At 31.9% G+C, this 23931-nt stretch overlaps 1 protein-coding gene across 1 annotated transcript in view; it reads right to left on the minus strand.

Annotated features, from left to right (window-relative positions):
• Positions 1-11121: 11121 nt before the first annotated feature.
• The window catches only part of LOC129220370 (dystrobrevin beta-like), a 42603-nt gene continuing 29793 nt past the window's right edge, over positions 11122-23931 (minus strand). Inside the window, exons 15-16 of the mRNA XM_054854780.1 lie at positions 19430-19632; positions 11122-11250 (exon numbers count right to left, since the gene is read on the minus strand). Of these exons, the coding sequence (XP_054710755.1) occupies positions 11122-11250; positions 19430-19632 (332 nt within the window). The remainder of the gene's footprint in view (positions 11251-19429; positions 19633-23931) is intronic.

The raw sequence follows: 23931 nt of genomic DNA on the forward strand, positions 1-23931 counted from the left end.
TTATTGCTAACATTCACTTCCTGTTCCTTTATTTATTTATTTTTTTATTTCCTCATATTTGCAATTACACTCTTCACGCTACACTATTTTCACGTTAAATGACAAACAAAGCTATGAATTTTTTTACAAATTTAAGGCAATATTCATCACTGAACGAAAGACATCTCAACACAGCACCTTCACTGATTCTTGAGCAATATAGAAGATTCCGTCATTACAAAAACAAAAAATTAGGGGAAGAGCAATAAAATAAAAAAGGTTCATTTTGCTTGAAACTGAGGCAATGTAGACATTGCTACGTAGAGAGGAACTGCTATTTTTAAAATTTTATTTATTTTTGTGCCTTTTTTGAGCAAAAAAAAAGAGACAACTTTGTAAATGTTTGTTATTTTCGATAAAAAAGAAAATATTTTCATGATTTTTTTTTTTTTTTTTTTGCCATATCAATTAAAAGCATTTTTAGGTACAGCAGAGTTTTGAAAATGCAAGACTCCTTCACACTTTTAAAAAACTTGAGCAACGTCGCAATATTTTTCCATTTCAAGTTCCAAGTAATATCTACACATTTATCAATTTACTTCAAAATCCATCATGTACCATTAAATATTTTTAAAAATATAAGTATATTTTTGAATTGAAATCAGCACTTGGACTTGAGCCATATCATGCAAGGCGCTAAATAGCACATCATTTTCATTGTTATAGCACCCAAATTTCAGTATTTTTTAATAATTGTCACACAAAATGAAATTTGCTGTCGATTGATGTAAAATTTACCTCCCTATGATCAGAAATTCTGGAGAAATTAAAAATTATATTAATTATTCATTTTGAATTTATTTCCGTTTATTTAATTGAAAGTAGTAAATCATATTGTGGATATATCATGCAAGTGATAGTGTTTGGACACCAAACTATGGGTATGTTCGAATAGAGCAACCGGTTAACCAGGTCGGTTGATTTGATGATGTCCATGTTTAGTCCATAGAATGTTTTTATATATAATCGACCAACCGGTAACTCTATTACAATGTGCCTGGTTAGGCACCAGTGCAGCCAGGTAAACCAGGTAGGTGTTTGAATGTATCTTTTACAGTGAAACCTGTGTATAACAATACTGTCTATAACAATAAACCTGTCTATAACAATATTTTCCTCGGTCCCAGCAAAATTTCAGCATGAATAATCAAACTGTCTATAACAATATTTTTACTCCCTTTTCCAAAAAAGGAAGTATTGTATTCGCAAAAAAAATTTCACTCAAAAATCGGCCTTAATTTCCATTTTTCTCACCCCGAATGAATGTTGAGTTTTTTTTTCGACCCGACTACACGTGGATATTTGCCTAGGAACCTATAGACACTCGAAATATCCATTTTGACGACCCCCCAGTTAATTACAACGAATTTTCTTGTGACGTCTGTATGCATGTATGTATGTATGTGAGTATGTGTGTATGTATCTCGCATAACTCAAGAATGGAATGTCCTAGAAAGTTAAAATTTGGTACGTAGACTCCTAGTAGGATCTAGTTGTGCACCTTAAATTTTGGTTGCATTCGGATGTTTCTAAGGGGGTCTTTTGCACCCTTTTTGGGGGGAAATCATTGTTAATTTCGATGTAAACTCAAGTGGTGTTACAATTTGTCGGACACTTGGCGATGTATCGCCAGTCTTTTGGTCGCCAAGTTTTGTCGCCAACTTGGCTACAAATTTGGTGATTTTTTTTTTAAATTTTAAACTTGATTTCAATTTGGCCACTGTTGGTGATATTTAGAAAGTAAGCAATTAAATCATATTAAAATTGCCAATGATGGGGAAATGACATTAAATTTGAGCAAAAGGAAGTCATGTGATGCACACATCAGCTCGTTTTAGATAACAACAGTATCGTTGTAGACAGGTTTTACTGTATTTTTACAACAGTTATGATGGATGTTATTTTTAGGCAACGTTTGACAAACAGGGAAGTGCTTCGTTGCGATTGTAACATTGAAAAGGAACTCTTTCGAAACTTTAAACTTTTGCCTAGGGTCTGACAATATGAGAATTTCATGGTGATTTAATTATTATTTACATAAATGTAGAATGAATTTTGGAATTCCTTTTTACTGTAATTTAAATTTTATTGAACAAAACATTGAATAAGTTTACTGTGACTAACTCGGTGAGGAATCCATTGAAAAAGGCAGTAGATTAAGCAAAAAGAGGTAATTTGCACTTATCGTACCACAATTTCCTAGATGTAAATTATACGCGTACAAAATATAACCTGAACATTATGACACAATAAAACGGACATATTATTCGATACAGTCACTGAATTTGCACACCAAACTACAGGACACATGCAAAACTACTCACAAATGCCATGACGCATTAATGAGCATATGTTGAACACTTTGATCACATCACAAAATGATGTACATGATATGATTTACATTTCTACAGCCCACACAAGACTAAATGCGTTCATTAGAAAACTAATTTCGTAAAAATTATGCCATTAAAATCAAAGATGATGTATGATTCAAATACTACAAAATGGTAGAATTATTCATCAAGCAATGATACTAAAAAATGCATTAAGCACAAATTTGAGATTAATCAATGTGTGTAAACAATAAAACATTTCTCCACTATGAACATTAAAAATGACGTGCAATAGTTATTTTTTAAAAAGGTTATACACAACTTATATTTAAAACAAAAATAAATACAATGTGATGACCAGCAACAGGTTCTGGGCCCAGCTAGGCTGGTCATGGTCAATTTATTAGTCCCCAATGAAAAACAATGGGCCTCTTAAAACTATCCACCCCCTTGCTCATTACAGCCTTTTTGGTAAGCTGCCCACAACCCTACTCACGACATGTAAAAATGAGCATATGCAATATACATGTCACTCTCAATTAAACGAATATTTTCCAATGAAAATGTCCCCATGCTTTAATTCTTACTTTTCCCCAAACTAAACTAAAAATCTTTTTATCTCATTTGGTTTTTTTTTCCTTCCATTTTCATAAAATACCCTTTGGTTTAACGAAGTAAAATAAGAAACATTATTTTTTTTATGATCATGCAAAATTTATAATTAGCAGACGTTCTCAAATTTTAAAATACTAAAAATATTTGCATAGGGATAAAAACAAATAATTGTTATTCATTACAAAATGAGCCAAATACTTAAAACTGCAATGGAAAATGATTAATGAGACATTAAAATTTCGTTGTAAAAGATTCGAAAAGAAAACGATTAAAATAAATATAAATTTAAGACAAAATAAGATAAAATTATAGTAAAAGAATCAACAATTCTAGATCAACAATAAAAAGAATTAACCTAAAAAAAAACCTAAAAAATAGATAATAGTTTTTTTTTTTTTTTTTGAAAGAAGAATAAATGAAACTCTTATAAAACAACAAAAAATATAGAATTTTGAATCAACAAATATCAAATAAAAAACTGCAGCATGAATTGGCAATTTTCTGCAAAATTAAAGCAAAGTAAGAGACTTCTAGTTGTTATTTTTGTTGTTACTAATCTCAGATTGCTTAGCTTTGCTAGTCATTCTCCATGAACCAACATATCTGCAGGAAGTACAGGAACAGCACAGTTCTTTTTGACTTCTAATAAAACGTTGAAGTGGCGCTAGCTGAACTCGAGGAGTAGTTAACATTAAAAAGAATTACATATTCATAAGACGTATGTATAATTCCTTTTATCACTCTCCAACAAAAAAATAAAAATAATATAAAATAATACGAACCATAGCAATAATGCAAAATAAAAAATAAATAAATATCTAATACTAATTTCAAATTCAAACAAAGGTAACAATAAGATAAATAAATACCTTTGTGCTGAACAGTAAAGTAAGACAAAACAACGTTAGAAGAAGCACAAATTTGTAAATTACAGTAGACAGGTGTTTCGGCGTTACAGGGAATGCCTTTTTCAATGCAAAAAATAATGAGTTTATGGATGAAAAGACATCCGACAAAAGCCAAGAGCAGATAAGCATGCAGCTTAAAAGGTTTTTATCTTTTACAAAAGTTTGCTAAGGCTGATTTTGAGAGCATATATGGGTGGTAATTGAAGCAAATCTAACAGCTTAACTCATGTCTTTCTAAAGATTCTGATGAATGACTTACACAATACCTTTCCCCCAAAGGAACACTTAGACATGAATTAGATTTACATCATTTACCCTACAGTATTTTGAGGTGTCGCAAACACTTGGTAATGACTTCATTAAGCACGTATGGCTTGTTTAAGTAAAGCAATTGATTTACTAATCCAGTGGCGGCTCGTGCCTTGAAAAAGTGAAGGGGCCAGATCATGGGTGCACTCTCCCCCCCCCCTCCCTCCAGCATTCATATATAGGATAATACGGTACAATCTTTTTTTTATTTCAAGCACTTAAGCACAAAAAAAAAAAAAAAAATGAAAATAAATAAAAAGTTATAAATTATTGTCTGGAAAAAGTGAGGGGGCCCAGGCCCCCTCTGGCCCCTCCCACGAGTCGCCCCTACTATTATCTGAACAATGAATACATAAAATAAAAGTTGCTGCTCGTGCTAAATAAATGATCTGAAAATTTTGTCACTTCTGCTTTTTTACTAATTCCTAGTTTTGGTTCCTAAATTGGAAAATAAAATAAATGAATGAACCATAAAAAATGGAAGGGGGCAGTCCCCCCCCCCCCCGATCGTCGCCACTGCCGGGAATTGAGCCCAATCTGGGTGAAAGAAAGCAGTCCAAACCGCTAAATTATGTGAAACTCAAAACAAAGCATCCTGACAAAGCGCTTCAAAATAAAATGTGGTTCGTTTGAATTGAACTACTCTCTAGAAAGTTATTTGGGGACACTGACAAACACACAATTTCCCATCTCAAAACCCTTTTTTTGACTTTCTTGTTTGTTAGTTAGCTTTTCACTCTTTTTTTTTTTTTTTGCTTCGCTTTTTTTAAAGAGAAAGTAGGCTAAAAAGAGGTCATGATTGGTATACAAATATACAACTTAAATAAATACTACTACAGAAAATTAAAATGTCAATTAGTAATACCGCTGCGCTCTTCATTTACGAGTTCATTTAATTAATAAATTTTTTGTAGAAAAATACATTTGATTTGGAAGTTTTAAGTGCTTTCATCCCTGAGTTAACTACGAGAAACATATCTGTTTTATTGTATGAGAACGTACACTACTACGAGTTGAAAAATATGCTCACTTATTAACCTTTTTCTCAATCCATTTGCACAGGTGCTATATTTTTAAGCATATATTTGAACCGTATTCTTGGTATTTTAAAGTTATGTGTTCCCACATTCCCATAAATTAAAAATGTCCCACACATTAGGATATAAGAAACCTTTATGAATTATAACATTCAGTATCAACACCCTAAAACCATTTTTCGTACTTAAAAAATTATCATTTGTGCGTTCTGCAGATGTGACAGTACAGTCCCACTTTCAACATGTACAAATCATTATTTTGCAAAACACAAAATTTATCTTTGAAAGTTGATACTTTCTATTTTAACACATAAGGGTGACTTACATTTGAATATATACAAATACAAATGTGACCACCAGCAACAGGCTCTGGGCACAGCTAGGCTGACCCTAGTCGGTTAAATATACACAGTCAATTGGTGATAATTCGAATTTAAAGGGACCGACAAAAAACTTTGACTTAGCACTAGTTTCGGTTTCCAACATTTTAATATTAAAAACCATCGAATATTTTAATTAATATGTTCAAATAACAAATAAAATTACAGAAAGTTTTCAAGTACAATATGCACAGTTTAATCAAAAATATTGAGATGAAAAAATCAAAAGCATGGTTTTGATTTCATTACTACTGGAACCAATTGAATAGAGCTGATTCTACTGCAGGAAAGGTGTACATCTTCATTTGCTTCAAATTCGGATTCATGGATTTTACCGCTTTAGAAGTTTCATTTTTTCTTTTAATATCATTGACACAGTACTCGCTTAGACAGCTTTGATAGTAAAGAAAACTCTCTCTGTCTCTCAGGAACTTATCAGCAAATGATCGAACTAAAGAATGAAGGGGAACGCAACTTAACTTAGGTCAGCCTTTGAATAAAGGTACAACTTGATGGCATGACAGCTTAAAGAGCAAATTTCGTAGTCCAGCAACATGTCAAAGTGTAAACAGTACAGTACAACAAAAGAAAACAATCTAACTCATTTCTGCACGTGTAACTCCTATATTGCACATTGGCTCAAAAGGTGCTCTTCTTGCTTTAGAGGTCTATTGTGAAGGAATTGAAAGTGAAGGTGAATTAATTTTTCTCTCATAGTCACTTGTTTCTTTCTTTCTTTTTTCTCTCGTTCTTTCGAAATAAATTTCGAGTCATCTTGGAAAAAACTTCGAGTTAAAGGAAATTAACTTCGAGATATTGAGAATAATTAGCATGGAATTAAAGATAAAGGGGTCGGGACTTCATAAAAACTTTGAGTTATAGTAATATTCAAGTTATCGGACTTCGAGTTATCGCGAATTGACTGTATATATATGAACTAATATATAAAAATTAATACATATGTATACATGAATTAAAATCTAAACTTAAATAAAGTTTCAGTTCTAATAAATTGCAAAATATATAAGGAAAAATTCACACCCGTGCATAAATACTTGACTAGTGGAAGGACATAAATTCCAAAGACAAATTTTCAAACTATGAATTTGGGATGCATTTAAGGATTCACTTTCCCTTTTCAAGGTTAGTGTCCATTCCAACAGTTATGAAACATATAAAAAGCAACAGGTGGCGAATTTAATTAAGGTGCTAGTGCAATGAAAGAGAAGCTTCCCCTTAATGGAAATTAGGGACCAATTTACAGATCTCGGGGTCCCTGGGCCCGAAGCCATTCGGGGCCCCCTAACACAGTCAATACTTTTCAACTAATGTGCATGGTTTCAATCATAACCCCAAAATATTATATTTTAGTCAACAGCAAATTGTAAGCAGCCAGGTTTTTTTAGCAGTACATCACATAGAAATTCAAAATTAAGTTTAGCTAAACTATGAACAAAATAATAAAAGAATTTAATCAATAGAAATGCTGATGAACATGATGAAAGTTACGTAACAAATGAAATGTTTGTACTGAGTAATAATATTTCTATATGCATTTTGTAGGTGCCTTATAAATTGGAGGTCCTGGTAACGTGCCTCAAATGTCCTCCCATAAATCATTCCCTGCCTTAGACCAATGAAGGTGTTTACAAAACATTAGATTTATACTTAAGTAGGAAAAAGCAATTCACACTTGCTTTTTGTTCAGTAAAACATTTGTTAAAACTTTAAAAAATGAGGAAAAGGAGTTTAAAACTCTAAATGAATAGATAACAGAATATTAATTTCTACATTTCAAATATGTTTTAAATCTTTCAATTTGCTTTTCAAAATAATAATAACAGTTCCTTAACCCTCCACGTAAATTGCAAACCAAAAAGCAAAATAGAGATATTTCACTTGCATTTTGGTACATATAAAATAGTGCAATTTTAAACAAATAAGTAAACGAACATATTAAATCAATGATGAAATACGTAAGCTAATACTTAAAAATAATACTAAATTGAAATATATTTGTTAGGTTTTGTTTCAAAGCAGAAATTAAGAATGCTTCAAAAAAAATTTTCAGACATAGCTTTTTTATGTATGGACTCTAAAGTTGTGTCCATCAAAATACAGTATAACCCTGATTTAACAATGGGGTCGTTTCCAAAATTTTAAAAGTATTTTTTTCTGAAAGAGCATGCTTAAAAACATAGGATCTGACCATTTTTTAAATAATTTGACTAAATTTAATATTAAAAAAAATACTTTAATCGATGTGCTTTCATTGTTTAACGCTTCTTCCGATGACATCACAAATGATGAAATGCCATTCACTGTTGCCATTCAGAAAAGCACAATATTTGATTCACATCTTTACTCACGTGTACTGGCAACGATAGGGTTGATAGCAAGCGTAGAGCGCAATATTTCATTCACTGCTTGATTATTATAACGTGGAAATGTAGTGAAAAATGCACCAACAGACATCATTTGTGACGTCATCAAGACCACGCCTTGTTTTCAAAATCGGACATTTTTAAAAATTAATTAAAAAAGAACTGTTGGGAAAATGAAAGTATTTTCTGGGTCCATGTTATTATTATTTTTTTTTTTGCTTATTCCATCAATTTTTGCGACTAAAAGTACTACTTTTGACTGAAGGAAACAACCCCATTGTCAAGGGACTGGAAAAAGTTATCGCTAAATCAAGGATATCGTTAAATCAAGGAGCATAGACGTTCAATGCAGTCGAATCCAGAGCAATGAAATGTATCATTCAATAGAGGAAATTGTTAAATCGGGTATTGTTATATCAAAGTTATACTGTAGTACATTAACACATTTTAAAATAATTTTTATTTAGAGCAGCATGACGAAAATCATACAATTGAATTTTTCGAGCATAAAGTAAGATGACCTGAAAATTCAGCAAAGAATAAATGCGTCTGAAAACTAACAAATATTTACATTCACCATACAATTCAAACATAAAATGAAAAACCTAGAAGCAAAGGGTTATAAGCGTCAATGTTTAAAATTTGTAGATAACTAGTACAAATGGTAGAAGTAACTGTCTTCTGTGTTGAGGGAATGGAGCGTACTGGTATCCCTGGTGCTGCTATACAGAATGATTTAGAAAAAGTTTTCAATGAAAGCCTACCTACGGTTTGAACTTTGCAGGTGTTTTACTCTTAAAACTTGGAGAAGTCCACTTACATCCCTTTACCTCTCACTGCCTCAAATATTGTCAACTGGGTTAAAAGTCGTCCACAAATGATATCGTGCTTTGAAGGAGGGAGAAAGGTTTGGGAAATTGAAAAGGGGTAGGGAGGGGGCAACAAAAAGTACAACATTACACATTTTGGTTGATATAAATTTTTTTTTAATAACAATATGTTTATGTAATAGACTACAAAAATATAAGATAGTAATTTCTTTATACAAGAAAATATAATATGAATCATTTACAATAGAATCTTAAAAAACAAAAAAAAAATCATGTAACACAAAACTACAGCATGCGGTGTAGATGTCCTCATAGTAATAATTTACTAACATCTTTTCAAAAACTGTATGACTTCTAGTACTTCTAGAACTAGAGAAGTAGCTAACATAAATAAGAATTTCATATTCACAGGATACAGTTAATTTATTTTTAAATTCTGTGCCAAAAAGTATTTTAAAAAATCATAAAACCAACATGTATAAAAGTATTTTTTTTTTAAAATCAGTAATGTCTCATTTAAACGAAAAAATAAATAAATATATGCATGACTGCATATAGCGTGACATGTGACAAAGGGAGCTAAAGTGTGACAAAGGGAGGAAAAGGGGGTTAAATCTGTACCTCAGGACTAGACTAAGATAACTCCAAAAATGGTGATTTTCAGGTTATTACTGCATAGTATGCAGGATCCTATTCCGCACTGAGCCATAACAAGATATTTCTATAAACTGATTTTCTTTATAATTATTTAGTCTTATAAAAGCACAAGTCCTGAATTTTGTACCAGAAAAACGTTGCACTCTCCTGCAAAGTATTGACAATGTGACTTACGTTAGTCTGGCTTCGAGGTATCGAAATATGGTGAGAAAAAAAGCGTGACATCATTTATGGACAGCCCTTTATTAGAGTGGTTCAAAAATACATGTAAAAAAAACGTTTCTCCTTGATAACAGGACACCCCTCAATATTTTTAGACTTGTGGACAGTAATATACTGGAAGAATTTTAGCTTCCTATCTCGACTGAAAGAGGGTGCTCAACCCCCTCCCACAACCTTCATAAGTATGGGGAGGGGGGTTAAAAATGCATTGAATGGAGAAAATAATGCTACATATTATAATATACACAAGTAATATGCATATACATTGAAATAAAATAATTATTTACAAAAAACAAATAGCTGGGGAAATTAAATATTTCTGAATTTGTGACATTTTCTATGCTACGACTAATGCTAAATTGAGGGGTCATTGCACCCCCTTAAAATTTGAGTAAGAAGCTAAAACTTTTACAGCACAATACTATCAGTAAGTCTAAAAAAAATAGGGGGTGTCCTGGACTCTACCTGAAAAAAAGTTTTTTCGAACCACTCAACCCCTCATCTGAAAACAGAAAACATTATCAAAAATACCCATAGACTAATAATAAGAGTAGACCGAGCTATGGCAACCCTTTTGCTGCTCATAAACCAAACCATGTGACTGGTGGATATCCTAGCAACAGCGGGCGTTGATCGTAGCAGACGATCAACGCCAGCGAGAAATAAAATAAATAGAATTGATGGAACACGGAAGAATGATCTTTTATGGAGTCCGATTTGTAAATATTTTGCTAATATAGTGAGTTTTTCGTTTAGATAGTATTGTGCATTTTCTTTAGTCAATTTCAATAACTCTCTAAGCAATAAAAGATGCAAGCGACCAAGAAGAATCGGCAAACGGTAAGATTTTTACCTACAGTTTCAATTTAAGATACCGATTGCACATTTTTGTGTTAACGCAAAACGTTTACGCCATTTCGTTCACGCCAACGCTGACAGCTCCAAATGAAATAAAAGTTACCGAAAACTGATCAAAAACTAATTACTAATGTCAAAATAATGCATAACTAAAAGAAAAACAGTTCAATCTCTGCACCTGGAAGTTTTTTTTAATGAAAACACATTGTCGTAAAATACATGTCGAGTGCCAAACTGTAGATAATGCTGCCATCTAGCAACCATGCTGCCAAAGTCTTCGCCAATCCCTTCCACTAGTCACATGATACATCTATGAACCAATTTTCTTCATCAGCAAGAATGAGAAAGCTCGGTCTACTCTTATTATTAGTCTATGAAAATACCATTAAACTCGGTTTCTAAGAAAGAATAGTCAACCAATAAAAGCATCCAGACTTAATCGTGTGTGGGCCACGGCACGTCGTATGGCACTTAAACGACCGAATGAAAGAGCTAGCTGCCTCCTCTCGTACATGATATGACTTCAGAACGGTTTCCACCAATCACGACCTAGCGATTGACCCATCGCCTCATCGTCTCTTCCCAGTCCGTGTTGTTGCCGTCGTCGTCGTCGTCAGTCCGGACATAACTTTCGTCGTCCGTCGTCAGGGATGCGTGGTGCTGGAAGAGGTCCAGGTCCTACAAAGGGGAACAGTGGAGTACACTGGGCCTGAGCCTGGAAGGAGCGCTAAGCGATGACTAAAGCTCGGTGCTGAGGTTCGAGTGCAGAAGAGGAGGAACAAAATCACACACAGGAGAAAAAGAAAGAAGAACAAGGAGAAAATAAATATAAAAGGAAAGAAATAAAAGGTATAGTAAACTCCCGATTATCCACGAGTCAATCAACAATTCGGAACTCCAGCGCTCGAATACGCTACCTTGCGGTGATTTATAAAACTGCGAATGCAACTAAAACATTGCCACGTTGCGCTCCACGTGTGTCTGTTGACGTAAACACAGGCAGTTTGTTCTGAGTATTTATTAACGCAAGCGATGTGTCTTAGTTTGCTTTCAGCTACAGAAATTAATTCGTCCCTTAGTAGTATTCTCGAGCTCCTCAAAATAATGTTAGTTTTCATTATTTCCTTAATAATAGGTGAAAGCGAAAATTCTGGATTAACAAACTTGGATAACGTTATACAAGGTAAAAAAATTTATTGTTTTGTATGAATTTGTAAGAATATGGGTTTTTTTTTAATCTTAAATTAATTAAACTTACCATATTTTACAGCAGCATTTAGTTGGAATGGACAGTATGCAAAATATTTTCTTGAATATATTATCGTAGAACAAAATGAATAACTGAGAAAGAATTTACTTTATTCCTTTTATTCTCAGCTGAAAGGTTTCGCCAAATTTGTTTAGGGTTATAATTTTGGCATTGTGCGAGCAAAGTAGCCTTGGCGAGATTTCGCGTTTTTAGTTAAACCATTTTCAATTTTTATCATGAGTGGAATAAAATGGTAGTAAGATTACAGAATTCGATAAGTAAAAAGAAATAATGGTCAATCAACTGAAAAGAAAACTACCACCATATATCCGTGAGAATTTTGTTGATGATTTGCATAACATGACACAATTAAATCGTAACTCAGAAATTAGAAAAATCGAAACAGAAAATTTTTAAATTAACCGATTCGGGAATTCAAGAGAAATAACTCAGCTACAAATGGAAAACAAGCGCTAGCCAAAGCAAAGCAAAGAAGTATCATCTTCTTTTGGTAATAATTTGTAATGTCATATTAAATTTTCTAGCATTAATTGTTATTCTTGTCAGGCCACAATTATTATTTAGTTTTATCAAGAATTGATAAATATCGAATTCAACATCGTGAAAATGGCTGCTTAGAACTACGAACTACGTACTTTGCATTAATGTTTGACGTTTAGTAATGCTTCTTGAATTCTCATTTCTTTCTACGTGGGTCAGAATATCAACAAGACTTTGAAAATTAATTTAAAAAGAATAAAGCGAAACAATCATACGTACGAACAAAAATCACAACACTTTTAGCATTTTCTTCGTTACCATGTGCGTTTGTTTCGGTTTTCAAATCCGCCATTAGACAGTGACTTCAGTGCCCCCTATAGTTCGTTGGAGTTGCGAATCAAGAACATGTGTTTTTGTAGTAAATACAGTCAAACCCCGCTATAGTGAACCCGGGATATAGCGAACCCCCGGTTGTAACGATCGTTTTGAATGGTTCGAACTGAAGTCCTATGTCATTAATGCAATTTCAAACGCTTGTAACGATCCCCAATTGTTCGAAAATCGGCTATAGTGAACCAAAATTTTCAAAAAATTCAAGCTTTTCAACATTTGGTGCGAAAAGTAAGAAAGAAATCCTTTCATTCGTAAACGTTCCTGACCTAAAAAGTGGATACACTTCAAACAAATTTTATTGGACAGAATTTATGACTTTAAACATGTGCAAAGAAGTTTTCTGGTTTCATGTGCTTCAGTATTTTCTGATCTATGCAAAAACCTTTCACAAGAACAATTTCACTGTGAACTCATCTTCTGATGTTGATGAAGAAATAGGAGGTCCCGAACCTCCAATTTCAGCTCCGAAGGCAACTGTCAATGTTTTTAACTTTTTTTCTTTTTTTTTTTGCAACTGAAACATGTTGCGGATGTTTCCAATAGCTGACTAAAAAAGGGGTGAAATGCGTTCAAAATCAAAATGCTTGCAACCTAAAATAACATCCTTTTTCATAGAAAAAGTAAATTTTTATAGTTTGCTTTTTATTGAGTACAATGTAAATAATACATTTCACTTTTTGTGAACCTAACTACTGATAGAAACATTGTGTAATTAGGATGTCCATTATGGAAGTAATTGAGTGAATTTAGACTTTTTTTAAAAATCGGATGTAGCGAACCCTCGGCTATAGCGATCTCTCAAGTCGGTCAGTTGAGGGTTCGTTATAGCGGGGTTTGACTGTACCAGTAGCTGCTTTTTTATCGAAAATTTGTAAATTTAAACTCAGTTGTTTTTGTTTTGTTCACTTATTTATTTTTGTGCTTTCTTCATCGTACATACACTTTTTCTTTATTGATCTTAAGTTCTGTTGTGCAAAAAATACAAATATTTTTACTGGACTGTACATATTTTCACTGTTTGAAGAAAGTATTACGCATCACTGCAGCTAAGCTTTCGAGGAAGGACAATTTTTATCTCATTTGTCACTCATTATTGCCTTTTTGCAGTTTATCCGCAATTTTTATTATCCACGGCACTTGTGCCACCCAATACCGCGGATAATCGGGAGCTTACTGCAGTTCAAAAATAGTAAAATGGGAAAAACAAAAGAATCAAACAAAATGGAAGTGCTCTAAAAAACAGATGTGCACCTTTCCGATTTTCAGAAAATTATCACATAAATACACTGCAGGCTACAAATGCAATTTGCATCAGTATAAAAATAAAAATATCGGACATTAATAATGTACAGGCATCCCTCGTATAACACGGTTAATTCGTTCCGTGTAGTATCGAAACCGTGTTATACGAGATTTTTTTTAAATAACATTTTTTCTTTTTTTTTTTAAATACTAATTATGTATGTGCATGAGAAAAATCAGGTTAAGATGTATCGTGTTACATCGAAACCAAGTTATACGAGACTTAGAAGTAACGTAACTCAAGGGATGTGTTTCGTGTTATATTGAAACCGTGTTGTACAAGATTTTTTTAAAAATAACATTTTTACTTTTTTTTTAAATACTAATTATGTATGTGCATGAGAAAAATCAGGTTAAGATGTATCGTGTTGCATCAAAACCAAGTTATACGAGACTTAGATGTAACATAACTCAAGGGATGTGTTTCGAGTTATATTGAAACCGTGTTATACGAGATTTTTTTAAAAATAACATTTTTACTTTTTTTTAAAATACTAATTATGTATGTGCATGAGAAAAATCAGGTTAAGATGTATCGTGTTACATCGAAACCAAGTTATACGAGACTTAGAAGTAACGTAACTCAAGAGATGTGTTTCGTGTTATATTGAAACCGTGTTATACGAGATTTTTTTAAAAATAACATTTGTACTTTTTTTTAAAATACTAATTATGTATGTGCATGAGAAAAATCAGGTTAAGATGTATCGTGTTACATCGAAACCAAGTTATACGAGACTTAGATGTAACATAACTCAAAGGGATGTGTTTCGTGTTATATTGAAACCGTGTTATACGAGATTTTTTTAAAAATAACATTTTTACTTTTTTTTAAAATACTAATTATGTATGTGCATGAGAAAAATCAGGTTAAGATGTATCGTGTTACATCGAAACCAAGTTATACGAGACTTAGATGTAACATAACTCAAGGGATGTGTTTCGTGTTATATTGAAACCGTGTTATACGAGACTTGGAAGTAACGAAAATCAAGGGATGTGCACCGTATTATATCGAAACCAAGTTTCATAAAAACTTTAAAACCGTTAACAGAATGCATTAAACAAAAATGAAAAATTCCATCTTTTCAAACATAACGTTCGAGTTACATCAAAGTCATGAAGTATTAAATTCAAGTTTCGTACCATGTAATATCGAAACCGTGTTGTACAAGTACCGTGTTATACGAGACTTTTTTAAAAATAACTTTTTAACTTATTTTTTACACTAATTAATCATGTACATAGTAAAAATCATCTCAATCTGTACCGTGATATATCGAAACCGTGTTACACGAGACTTAGAAATAATGTAAATCAAGGGATGTATCAGAACCAAGTCTCATCAAAACAAAGTAAAAACTTATTAGAGCTATCAAACATTAACAGAATGTATTAAACAAAAATGAAATTCCATCTTTTTTAAAGATAATATTCGTGTTATATCTAAACCATGAAGTATTAAAATGAAGTATAAATACTAAAAGGAAATAAGTTTCGTTCCGTGTAGTATTGAAACCGTATTATACGAGACTTTTTTAAAAATAACTTTTTAACTTATTTTTTACACTAATTAATCATGTTCAGAGTAAAAATCATGTCAAAATGTACCGTGTTATATCGAAACCGTGTTTAGTGTCATATCGAAACCGTGTTATACGAGACTTAGAGATAATGTAAATAAAGGATGTGTACTGTGTTGTATCAGAACCAAGTCTCATAAAAACAAAGTAAAAACTTATTAGAGCTATCAAACATTAACAGAATGTATTACACAAAAATGAAATTCCATATTTTTTAAAGATAATATTTGTGTTATATCTAAACCATGAAGTATTAAAATGAAGTATAAATACTAAAAGGAAATAAGTTTCGTTCCGTGTAGTATTGAAACCGTATTATACGAGACTTTTTTAAAAATAACTTTTTAACTTATTTTTTACACTAATTAATCATGTACATAGTAAAAATCATCTCAATATGTACCGTGATATATCGAAACCGTGTTACACGAGACTTAGAAATAATGTAAATCAAGGGATGTGTACCGTGTTGTATCAGAACCAAGTCTCATAAAAACAAAGTAAAAACTTATTAGAGTTATCAAACATTAATAGAATGTATTAAACAAAAATGAAATTCCATCTTTTTAAAATATAACATTCGAGTTATATTTAAACCATGAAGTATTAAAATCAAGTATAAATACTAGCATGAAGTAAGTTTCGTACAGTGTAATATCGAAACCGTGTTGAATAATAATCGCAAATTGGGTACCGTGTAATATTGAAACCGTGTTGTACAAGTACCGTGTTATACGAGGTACGCCTGTATTTAGTACAAGATGCAGATTTTAAATATCAAGTCGAAATGCAACCATATTTTCAAGAAAAGGTAATAAAGTATGAATTTGGCTTGCAGAAATCAAATCATTGATTTTAAGGGACTGCATGACACGTTATAAGTAAAAAGAATGATATTAACTAAACTGTAAATCTTTATTCAATTATACATATTTAGTGCTATTCTTCACAGTTAAGAAATGATTGCTATTAATATAAATGCAAAAAAAAAAAATCCAAGAATGAATTAAATAAAATTTAATAATAACATTTTTATTTAACATCACATAAAAATGAGTGGAAGTGGCAAAGGAAATTTTAAAAAATCACAGCATCATTTATATTGCATTGCAATCACTTTCTTTGACACATCAGACTGCATTTTGCTTTTTTTCCCCATTCATCTTCAACTTTTTTTTTTTTTGAGGGAAAGTTATTGTCATTAGGGACTACTGTCCTAACTGTCAAGGGAGGTTTGGGTACACTGTTTTTATTGTAAAGGTGATTTTTAAAGATTGTTGTCCCTAATTTGATGGGACTAGTTAGGAATTGTAGTTCTTTTTTCCAAGTGGCTATTTTCAGATACTTTAACTAGAAAGTGTTTTCTTAATGCAGAAGCAAACTTTCAAAGAGGAAATTGAGACAGTGAATGTTAATTCAAGACTAGGACTGTTCAAATTCTTCTAAAGGGAATTTTCAGGGACTGTTGATGTTATTTAAATATGGTTGCTCTTATTTAAAAGAGGAGTTTTAAGAGTCATTATCTTTATTCTAATGGGGATTTTTACAGGGGTTGTGGATGCTATTTAAGAACTGTTGTCTCTAGTCTAATGGGAATTTTTATGTATAGCAGTCTTAATTAAAAAAAAAAATTGTAGTAAATGAACCTGCTTCCAATGAAGATTTTGAGGAGCTGTTGACTGCTCTCATGTAGAATTTTGGAGGTAATTGCAATTATTTGATTCAGAATTAGCAGGGGTTGTTTTCCTGATTCTAAAGTGGATTTCTTTTTTTTTTTGGACGGTCATTGTGAGATACACTGTGGCGAGATGCCAAAATATTTACATTGAAAATTGGATTAAAATAACCGCTTTTATTTACAAATTTATATCTGCACCAGGGTTTGCCGATATATATCAGTCAATATATATCACGATATATATCCGATGTTTATTTTGAAAATACTATGATATTTTGATATTTTCAATATTTATTTTTTCAACTACGGTATCTTCGATATAAAATTTATATTAATCATAGTAATATTGTTCATTTATTATTCACAATAACCAAAACGTTATGTACTATATTTTTATGATGTATTAATACACCATTGATATAACAAAGTAATAGAATCCCTTTTTTAAATTTTATATTTATAAAATTATGAATAATATAACAATTGTAATTCATAGTGTCTAGTTAAATATTAAATGTTGGTCAGAAAAAAATAAAATGTCTTACGACTATGCACCGTCCAAAGCATATTTTTTATTTCTGAATCACATACATAACTGTAAAAGTAGCTAACAGAAGAAAAATGAGTATAACGGCTAATGCTAAATTAACTCCATTAAAATGGTTTAAAATGCAAAATGAAATCCATCCACTATAATATTAAAATCTGTTCGCGTCTGTCTGTCTGTCTGTCTGAAGATCTATCTTCTCGAGAACCGCTGCGAATCGAGAGTCAAACGAGATACCGATCAATTCGAAATTTTCCAAAGAAAACAATAGGACCAATCTCGTAATTGTGCAACTTTAATTAGCGGAGATATTAATTAAAACGTTAATTAACATAACGTTATTCAGGAATTTTTATTTCTTTCCTGTTGCCATTTTGCATATTGGTGAGCAAGTAAAATTCTAATCATTCTTTTAAAAGAGATTTTTTTGGCTGCTGTCCAAATCTTAAAACAACGCTTCCATCTAGAATTTTTATTTTAAATTAGTTTAAAATTGGTTGCACTATTCGGACATAGCCTTTATTTTATCGTCTGTCTTTTTTTTAATTTTTACATTCAACGTTCTTAACTTTTTTCAGCATAGGAAAGTTGTTTCTTTAGCTATCTTTATTGATTGTAGTGTAAGTTTATCATTCGCCGGCTTCATATTTTGGTACATTTAGGAGATGTGACTAATTATGTTTATTCTGTTGGACCTTTTCCCGTCACATGGGTGAGTTTTCGAATTGTAATAACTCTCTTTTTCCTTCCTGTTTCTATTTTTGAAATACAGTTTGTATCGTTAAAATAACATGTTAAATTAAGATTGTTTGGATTTCTTTAAGTGAAACAGAGTTGAATAAAAATAGTTTTTAAGGATTTTAACTAGAGCTTAATTCGAATCTGATGGCTTGGTATTAAATTAATGCTGATTGGTATTTATAAAGTCTTGGTGCTTTAGTTTCACGTAAGCAACCAAAAAGTATGTGTCATTTTATGTAAAAAGCTGATCTTAATTGTACATACAAATGTTTCAGGTATAGTCTATCAGATTTCATTCAGTTTAAAGTGAGCACAGATTATAATTGATAATGCATATATTTTTATATTTTGTGCTAACTGAAAATACTCATAACTTGCATTATTGATAACTATGATTAACTTTAAAGAGATTTTTGCCAAAAATATGCTCTACTGGTGTTTTGCAAACCTTGCATTACGCATATTTATTTACTCCTTAGCGCTTTAGAAGCTGATGTCAGAGTAATACAAAAACATCAATTGGACATCTCTTTCATTTTTTAAGTAGCCCGTGCAACGCCAGGCACGCAGCTAGTATTAGATATAAATAATGAAAGAAACCTTAATTTTAAGTCTAAATAATGTAATAACAATATAAGAAAAGAAAGAGTGATTTGAGGATGCATTTACTATTTTGAAGACTTTTAATTGTGCCGACTGAAAATATCGGATACATATCAAAATATCAGATATATATATCAAAATATCGGATATTTTGGATATTTTCGAAAATATCATGATATTTTCGAACCCTGTGCACAACAAAGGGAGCAACATCAAGTTAGGCAATTGATTGCACATCCATCGAGGCAAAGGTTTCTTACCCTAGGATCATTATCATAGAGCTCTTGGTCGTCTTCCTCCTCGATAGTGCTGGCTTCGTGGTGACTCGAGTTGGAAGAATTGTTGCGAGCCTGAATTTCCTGCAGGAAATGGTTCTCTTGAGCTCTTTGCCTTTCCTCACACCAATTGGTTCCCCCGCCTTCCAGACTTTCAATAGCACTTTCAGTGTCTTCAGTTTCAAAGTCTGAAATAAAAACATAATCAACATCTTTAAAAACTAGTATGTTGTGGCCATCACGAAACTTTCTTCTATATTTTTCCTTTTTCTGATCCCTCCCCATGCTTGACGAGGAAGCAATATTCCCAACAAAAACAAAATTACACATGCAAAAACTTGACGAACATCCCAATGTCTGAATTATTGTAAAAACAAAACAAAGAGCGAAAATGGAAAGTTACTTTAAAAGCCTTACTTGAATTAATTACAAATATTTTATTTGTTAACAAACATAAGATGGCAACAGTTAAAAATTTTAAATCATTGAGATAATATTTCCGATCATTTCCATACAATTAAAATCACGGGAAATACGCAGACGACAATCTATTACGATTTATCTTTCTTATTGTTGCATTAATAAAACTATATTTATTCGCAAAAAAAAAAAAAAATCAACACCTCTTGGAGCAATTGGAGTCAAAATTGAACCAAAGCCTGTTTACATATGGATTCACATATATTCCAAATTTCAACCAGAACGTAGCATTACATCTTGAGATAGGGCACTCACAATGGAAAAAAAGAACGGGCGATTGCGCCACCCCCTTTTTAGCTGTCGACACCAAAATAAAATCAGCTCTTATACCCACTAAGGGCTACTCGCCGATAAATTTTTGTTTGATTCCGTTCGTTATTTCTTGAGATACAGCAGTCACAATTGACGACAAAAAACGATCTATAGCTCAACCCCCCTTTGAGTTATTGACACCAAAATTGAATCAGCACCTGTTCCTGTTGATGGCAACATGTGGACCAAATTTTGTTTGATTCCGCCAGTTACTTCCTGAGGAATAGCAAGCACGCGTAACTCAAGAAACGTCCCATTGCTCCACCCCCTTGAAGGGATTCGCGCCAAAAACCAATGGGCACAAGTTTACATAGCGGCACATATGTGTACCAAATTTCGTTCGATTTCATGCGGTAGTTTTTGCTGTAGAGGGGCCACAAAAAACTGGTCACACACAGACGTGACACACATACATACACACACACATACATACATACACACACACACAGACAGACAGACATTTTCCAAAAATAGTCGAAATGAACTCAGCACACCTCAAAACATTCGAATCCGTCAAAATTCGAAATTCGAAAATTTGCACGAATCCAATACTTTCTTCTATATATTAGATATAGAAGAAAGTAAAAATGGAACTTGGTATCTAATGAAGTTTTAAATAGATATGCAACCATTAAAGTATATAATGCAGTTATTTTATAGAATCAGGGGTGATTGCGAGTTCATCAAAAAATACCTGAAAGTTTCAAAGCGAGAACGGGGGGGGGGGGGTAATCTTTGGCCCTTATTACTTAAGTGCACCTTTGCCATAGTTTTAAATAGTTCTGAGTCAAAATATTGCGTACACATTTAATTAAATTTTTAATGGATTACAAAGTTACTTTTGAGCGGGTGTTATACAAATTATCTTGACATTTCTCCATCTTAAGGCTCTTGCAGGTATATTTGATGAGTATTATATAATTTAAAATAAATTGCGGAGGTAGGGAGATAAAAGCATAACGAAAAAAGAACATAATTCCGGTATTTTCAGACATGAAAATACCGGAAATTCGGTAAAATACCGGACCACAATCGCCCCTGTAGAATACCTAGTTATTCGATGAAATAACTGATTGTGTCTGTTAAAATGTGTAATATGTTACTAATTTGACACTTTAACTAGTCATTCTATGAAATAACTAGGTACTCTATAAATTAACTAATGAGAGACAGCTAAAGTGTAAAATAAACAATTTATCTAAAATGAAATAACTAGGTATTCTATAAATAAACTATGATAGAAAATTAAAATGAAAAAGAAGCAATTTATCTAATTTATGCAGCGTATAAATGGTATTTATGGAAACGTACCAAAAAATCATTTGTTACAACAAGGATTACTAAAATGACACTTGGAATTACAAAGAACATTATTTTTAAAACAAAAACATTGCGCCAACACGCTAAACAAGTTCTCTTCCTATGACCTGGAATAGTTCATAAATACAGTACGGGTGGAAAGTAAATGTATTTGTCGTGCAAGATATATGATGTAGATTACTTTACACTTTAACTGGCTGCAGATTGTTATTCTATGAAATAACTAGTTAAACCATGAAATACAAGAGAGTTTTACACTTTAACGGACACAATCAGTTATTCCATGAAATAACTAGGCATTCTATAAAATAACGGAATTCATACTTTAATGTTAACAGATACAATGAGCAGCCATTTATTAAAGCATATTTTTAATGGATTATAAATTATGTACTTTCATTGGGAATATGGAAAAACCTAAGAAATCAAAAGCATTATTTAGAATATTGCACTTTAAAATATTTTGGCTATTAGTTAAAATAACTTGTGTCTTTAATGCATATGATTCGCTCATTTGTGTCATGATTCAAGTTTTATTTTAATGGAAAATTTTGAGAAAAAAAATATTCTTTTAATTTCAACAATAGCTTTGTGCTGCAAATAAATGTATAAAAACGATAAAAACACAAAAAATGCAAATTATTGCATACAGATATCTTGGAGTTACAGGCAACCCTTTTGTCAATGGAAGAAAAAACATTTGATCAAAAACTTGCTTAGTTGAAATTTTGGGGAAAAAATTAGCATTTTCAACACTGGTTGAAATGATTATCATAGTTAGATTAATGCACCCTTATTCTCCTTTCCCAATATAGCCCTAAAAAGATGTTTTATACCATGACTAATAATAAGAGTAGACCGAGCTATGGCAACCCTTTTGCTGCTCATAAACCAAACCATGTGACTGGTGGATATCCTAGCAACAGCGGGCATTAGTCGTAGCAGACGATCAACGCCAGCGCGAAATAAAAAAAATAGAATTTATGGAACATGGAAGAATGATCTTTTATGGAGTCCGATTTGTAAATTTGTTATTCTAAGTTGTAAATATTTTGTTAATATAGTGAGTTTTTCGTTTAGATAGTATTGTGCATTTTCTTTATTCAATTTCAATAACTCTCTAAGCAATTAAAGATGCAAGCGCCTAAAAAGAATCGGCACACGGTAAGATTTTTACCTACAGTTTCAATTTAAGATACCGATTAGTACATTTTTGCGTTAACGCAAAAAGTTTACGCCATTTCGTTCACGCCAACGCTGACAGCTCCAAATGAAATAAAAGTTACCGAAAACTGATCAAAAACTATTACTAATGTCAAAATAATGCATAACTAAAAGAAAAACAGTTCAATCTCTGCACCTGGAAGTTTTTTTTTATTGAAAACACATTGTCTTAAAATACATATGTCGAGTGCCAAACTATGGATAATGCTGCCATCTAGCAACCATGCTGCCAAAGTCTTCGCCAAGCCCTTCCACTAGTCACATGATACATCTATGAACCAATTTTCTTCATCAGCAAGAATGAGAAAGCTCGGTCTACTTATTATTAGTCTATGTTTTATACTTTAACAGTTAGCATAACCCATACTTGCCAACCTTCGAAGAAAAAAAAAACAGGAGATTTCACTAGAGGTATATAGGTGATTTACCAGCGACATATATTCACAACAGAATTTTTAAATCATGCTTTTAAATAACATGAAACCTAAATTTAAAGTCAAATAGTTTTTTTTTCAGATTTAAGCTAATTGGTAGCAGCAAGAAAAATATACTGCAAAGGAGAAACCAAATAATGAGTGAATTTGCTTTAAGTTCCATACATTCTCCAGTCTCTACCAAAAAAAGGAGATAGAAAAAATTTAATTACTAAAATCCGAAAAAAAAAAATCAATATGTAATGAAAATAAAATATAAAATAAGTAGGTATAGGGTAGCACATGTTAAAAAAACTTGAAACTTTCAATATAATTGAAATACTTTGAAGATGCAAAAGGATTGAAATTTGTTGCGATTTTCGGCAAAGCACGTGCTTCGTTGGAAGTTTCCAAAGAAAAAAAAAAAATTTTTTTTTTACTAAATGAGTTAATTAGAAAAATTCCTTTCCCCGACATTGGTAGACTAGAACAAAGCGCCATCTGTTAAGAAAATGAAAATTTTTGATGGTTGACTGAAAAAACTGCAAAAACGGGAGAAAATCGTAAAAAACGGGAAATCGGGAGATGGAAGCAAAAAAGTTTCCCGTTAAAAACAGTAGAGTTGGCAAGTATGCATAACCTTTTCTCTTGTCATAAATGATTTCCATCCCTAAAATTGACATGTCTTGGCACATTTACACAAAACTCAGAATATGAATAAAATGCTTTATAAAGTTA

Source organism: Uloborus diversus, chromosome 1 (genome assembly GCF_026930045.1).
Source record: "Uloborus diversus isolate 005 chromosome 1, Udiv.v.3.1, whole genome shotgun sequence".
Classification (NCBI taxonomy): Eukaryota; Metazoa; Arthropoda; class Arachnida; order Araneae; family Uloboridae; genus Uloborus; species Uloborus diversus.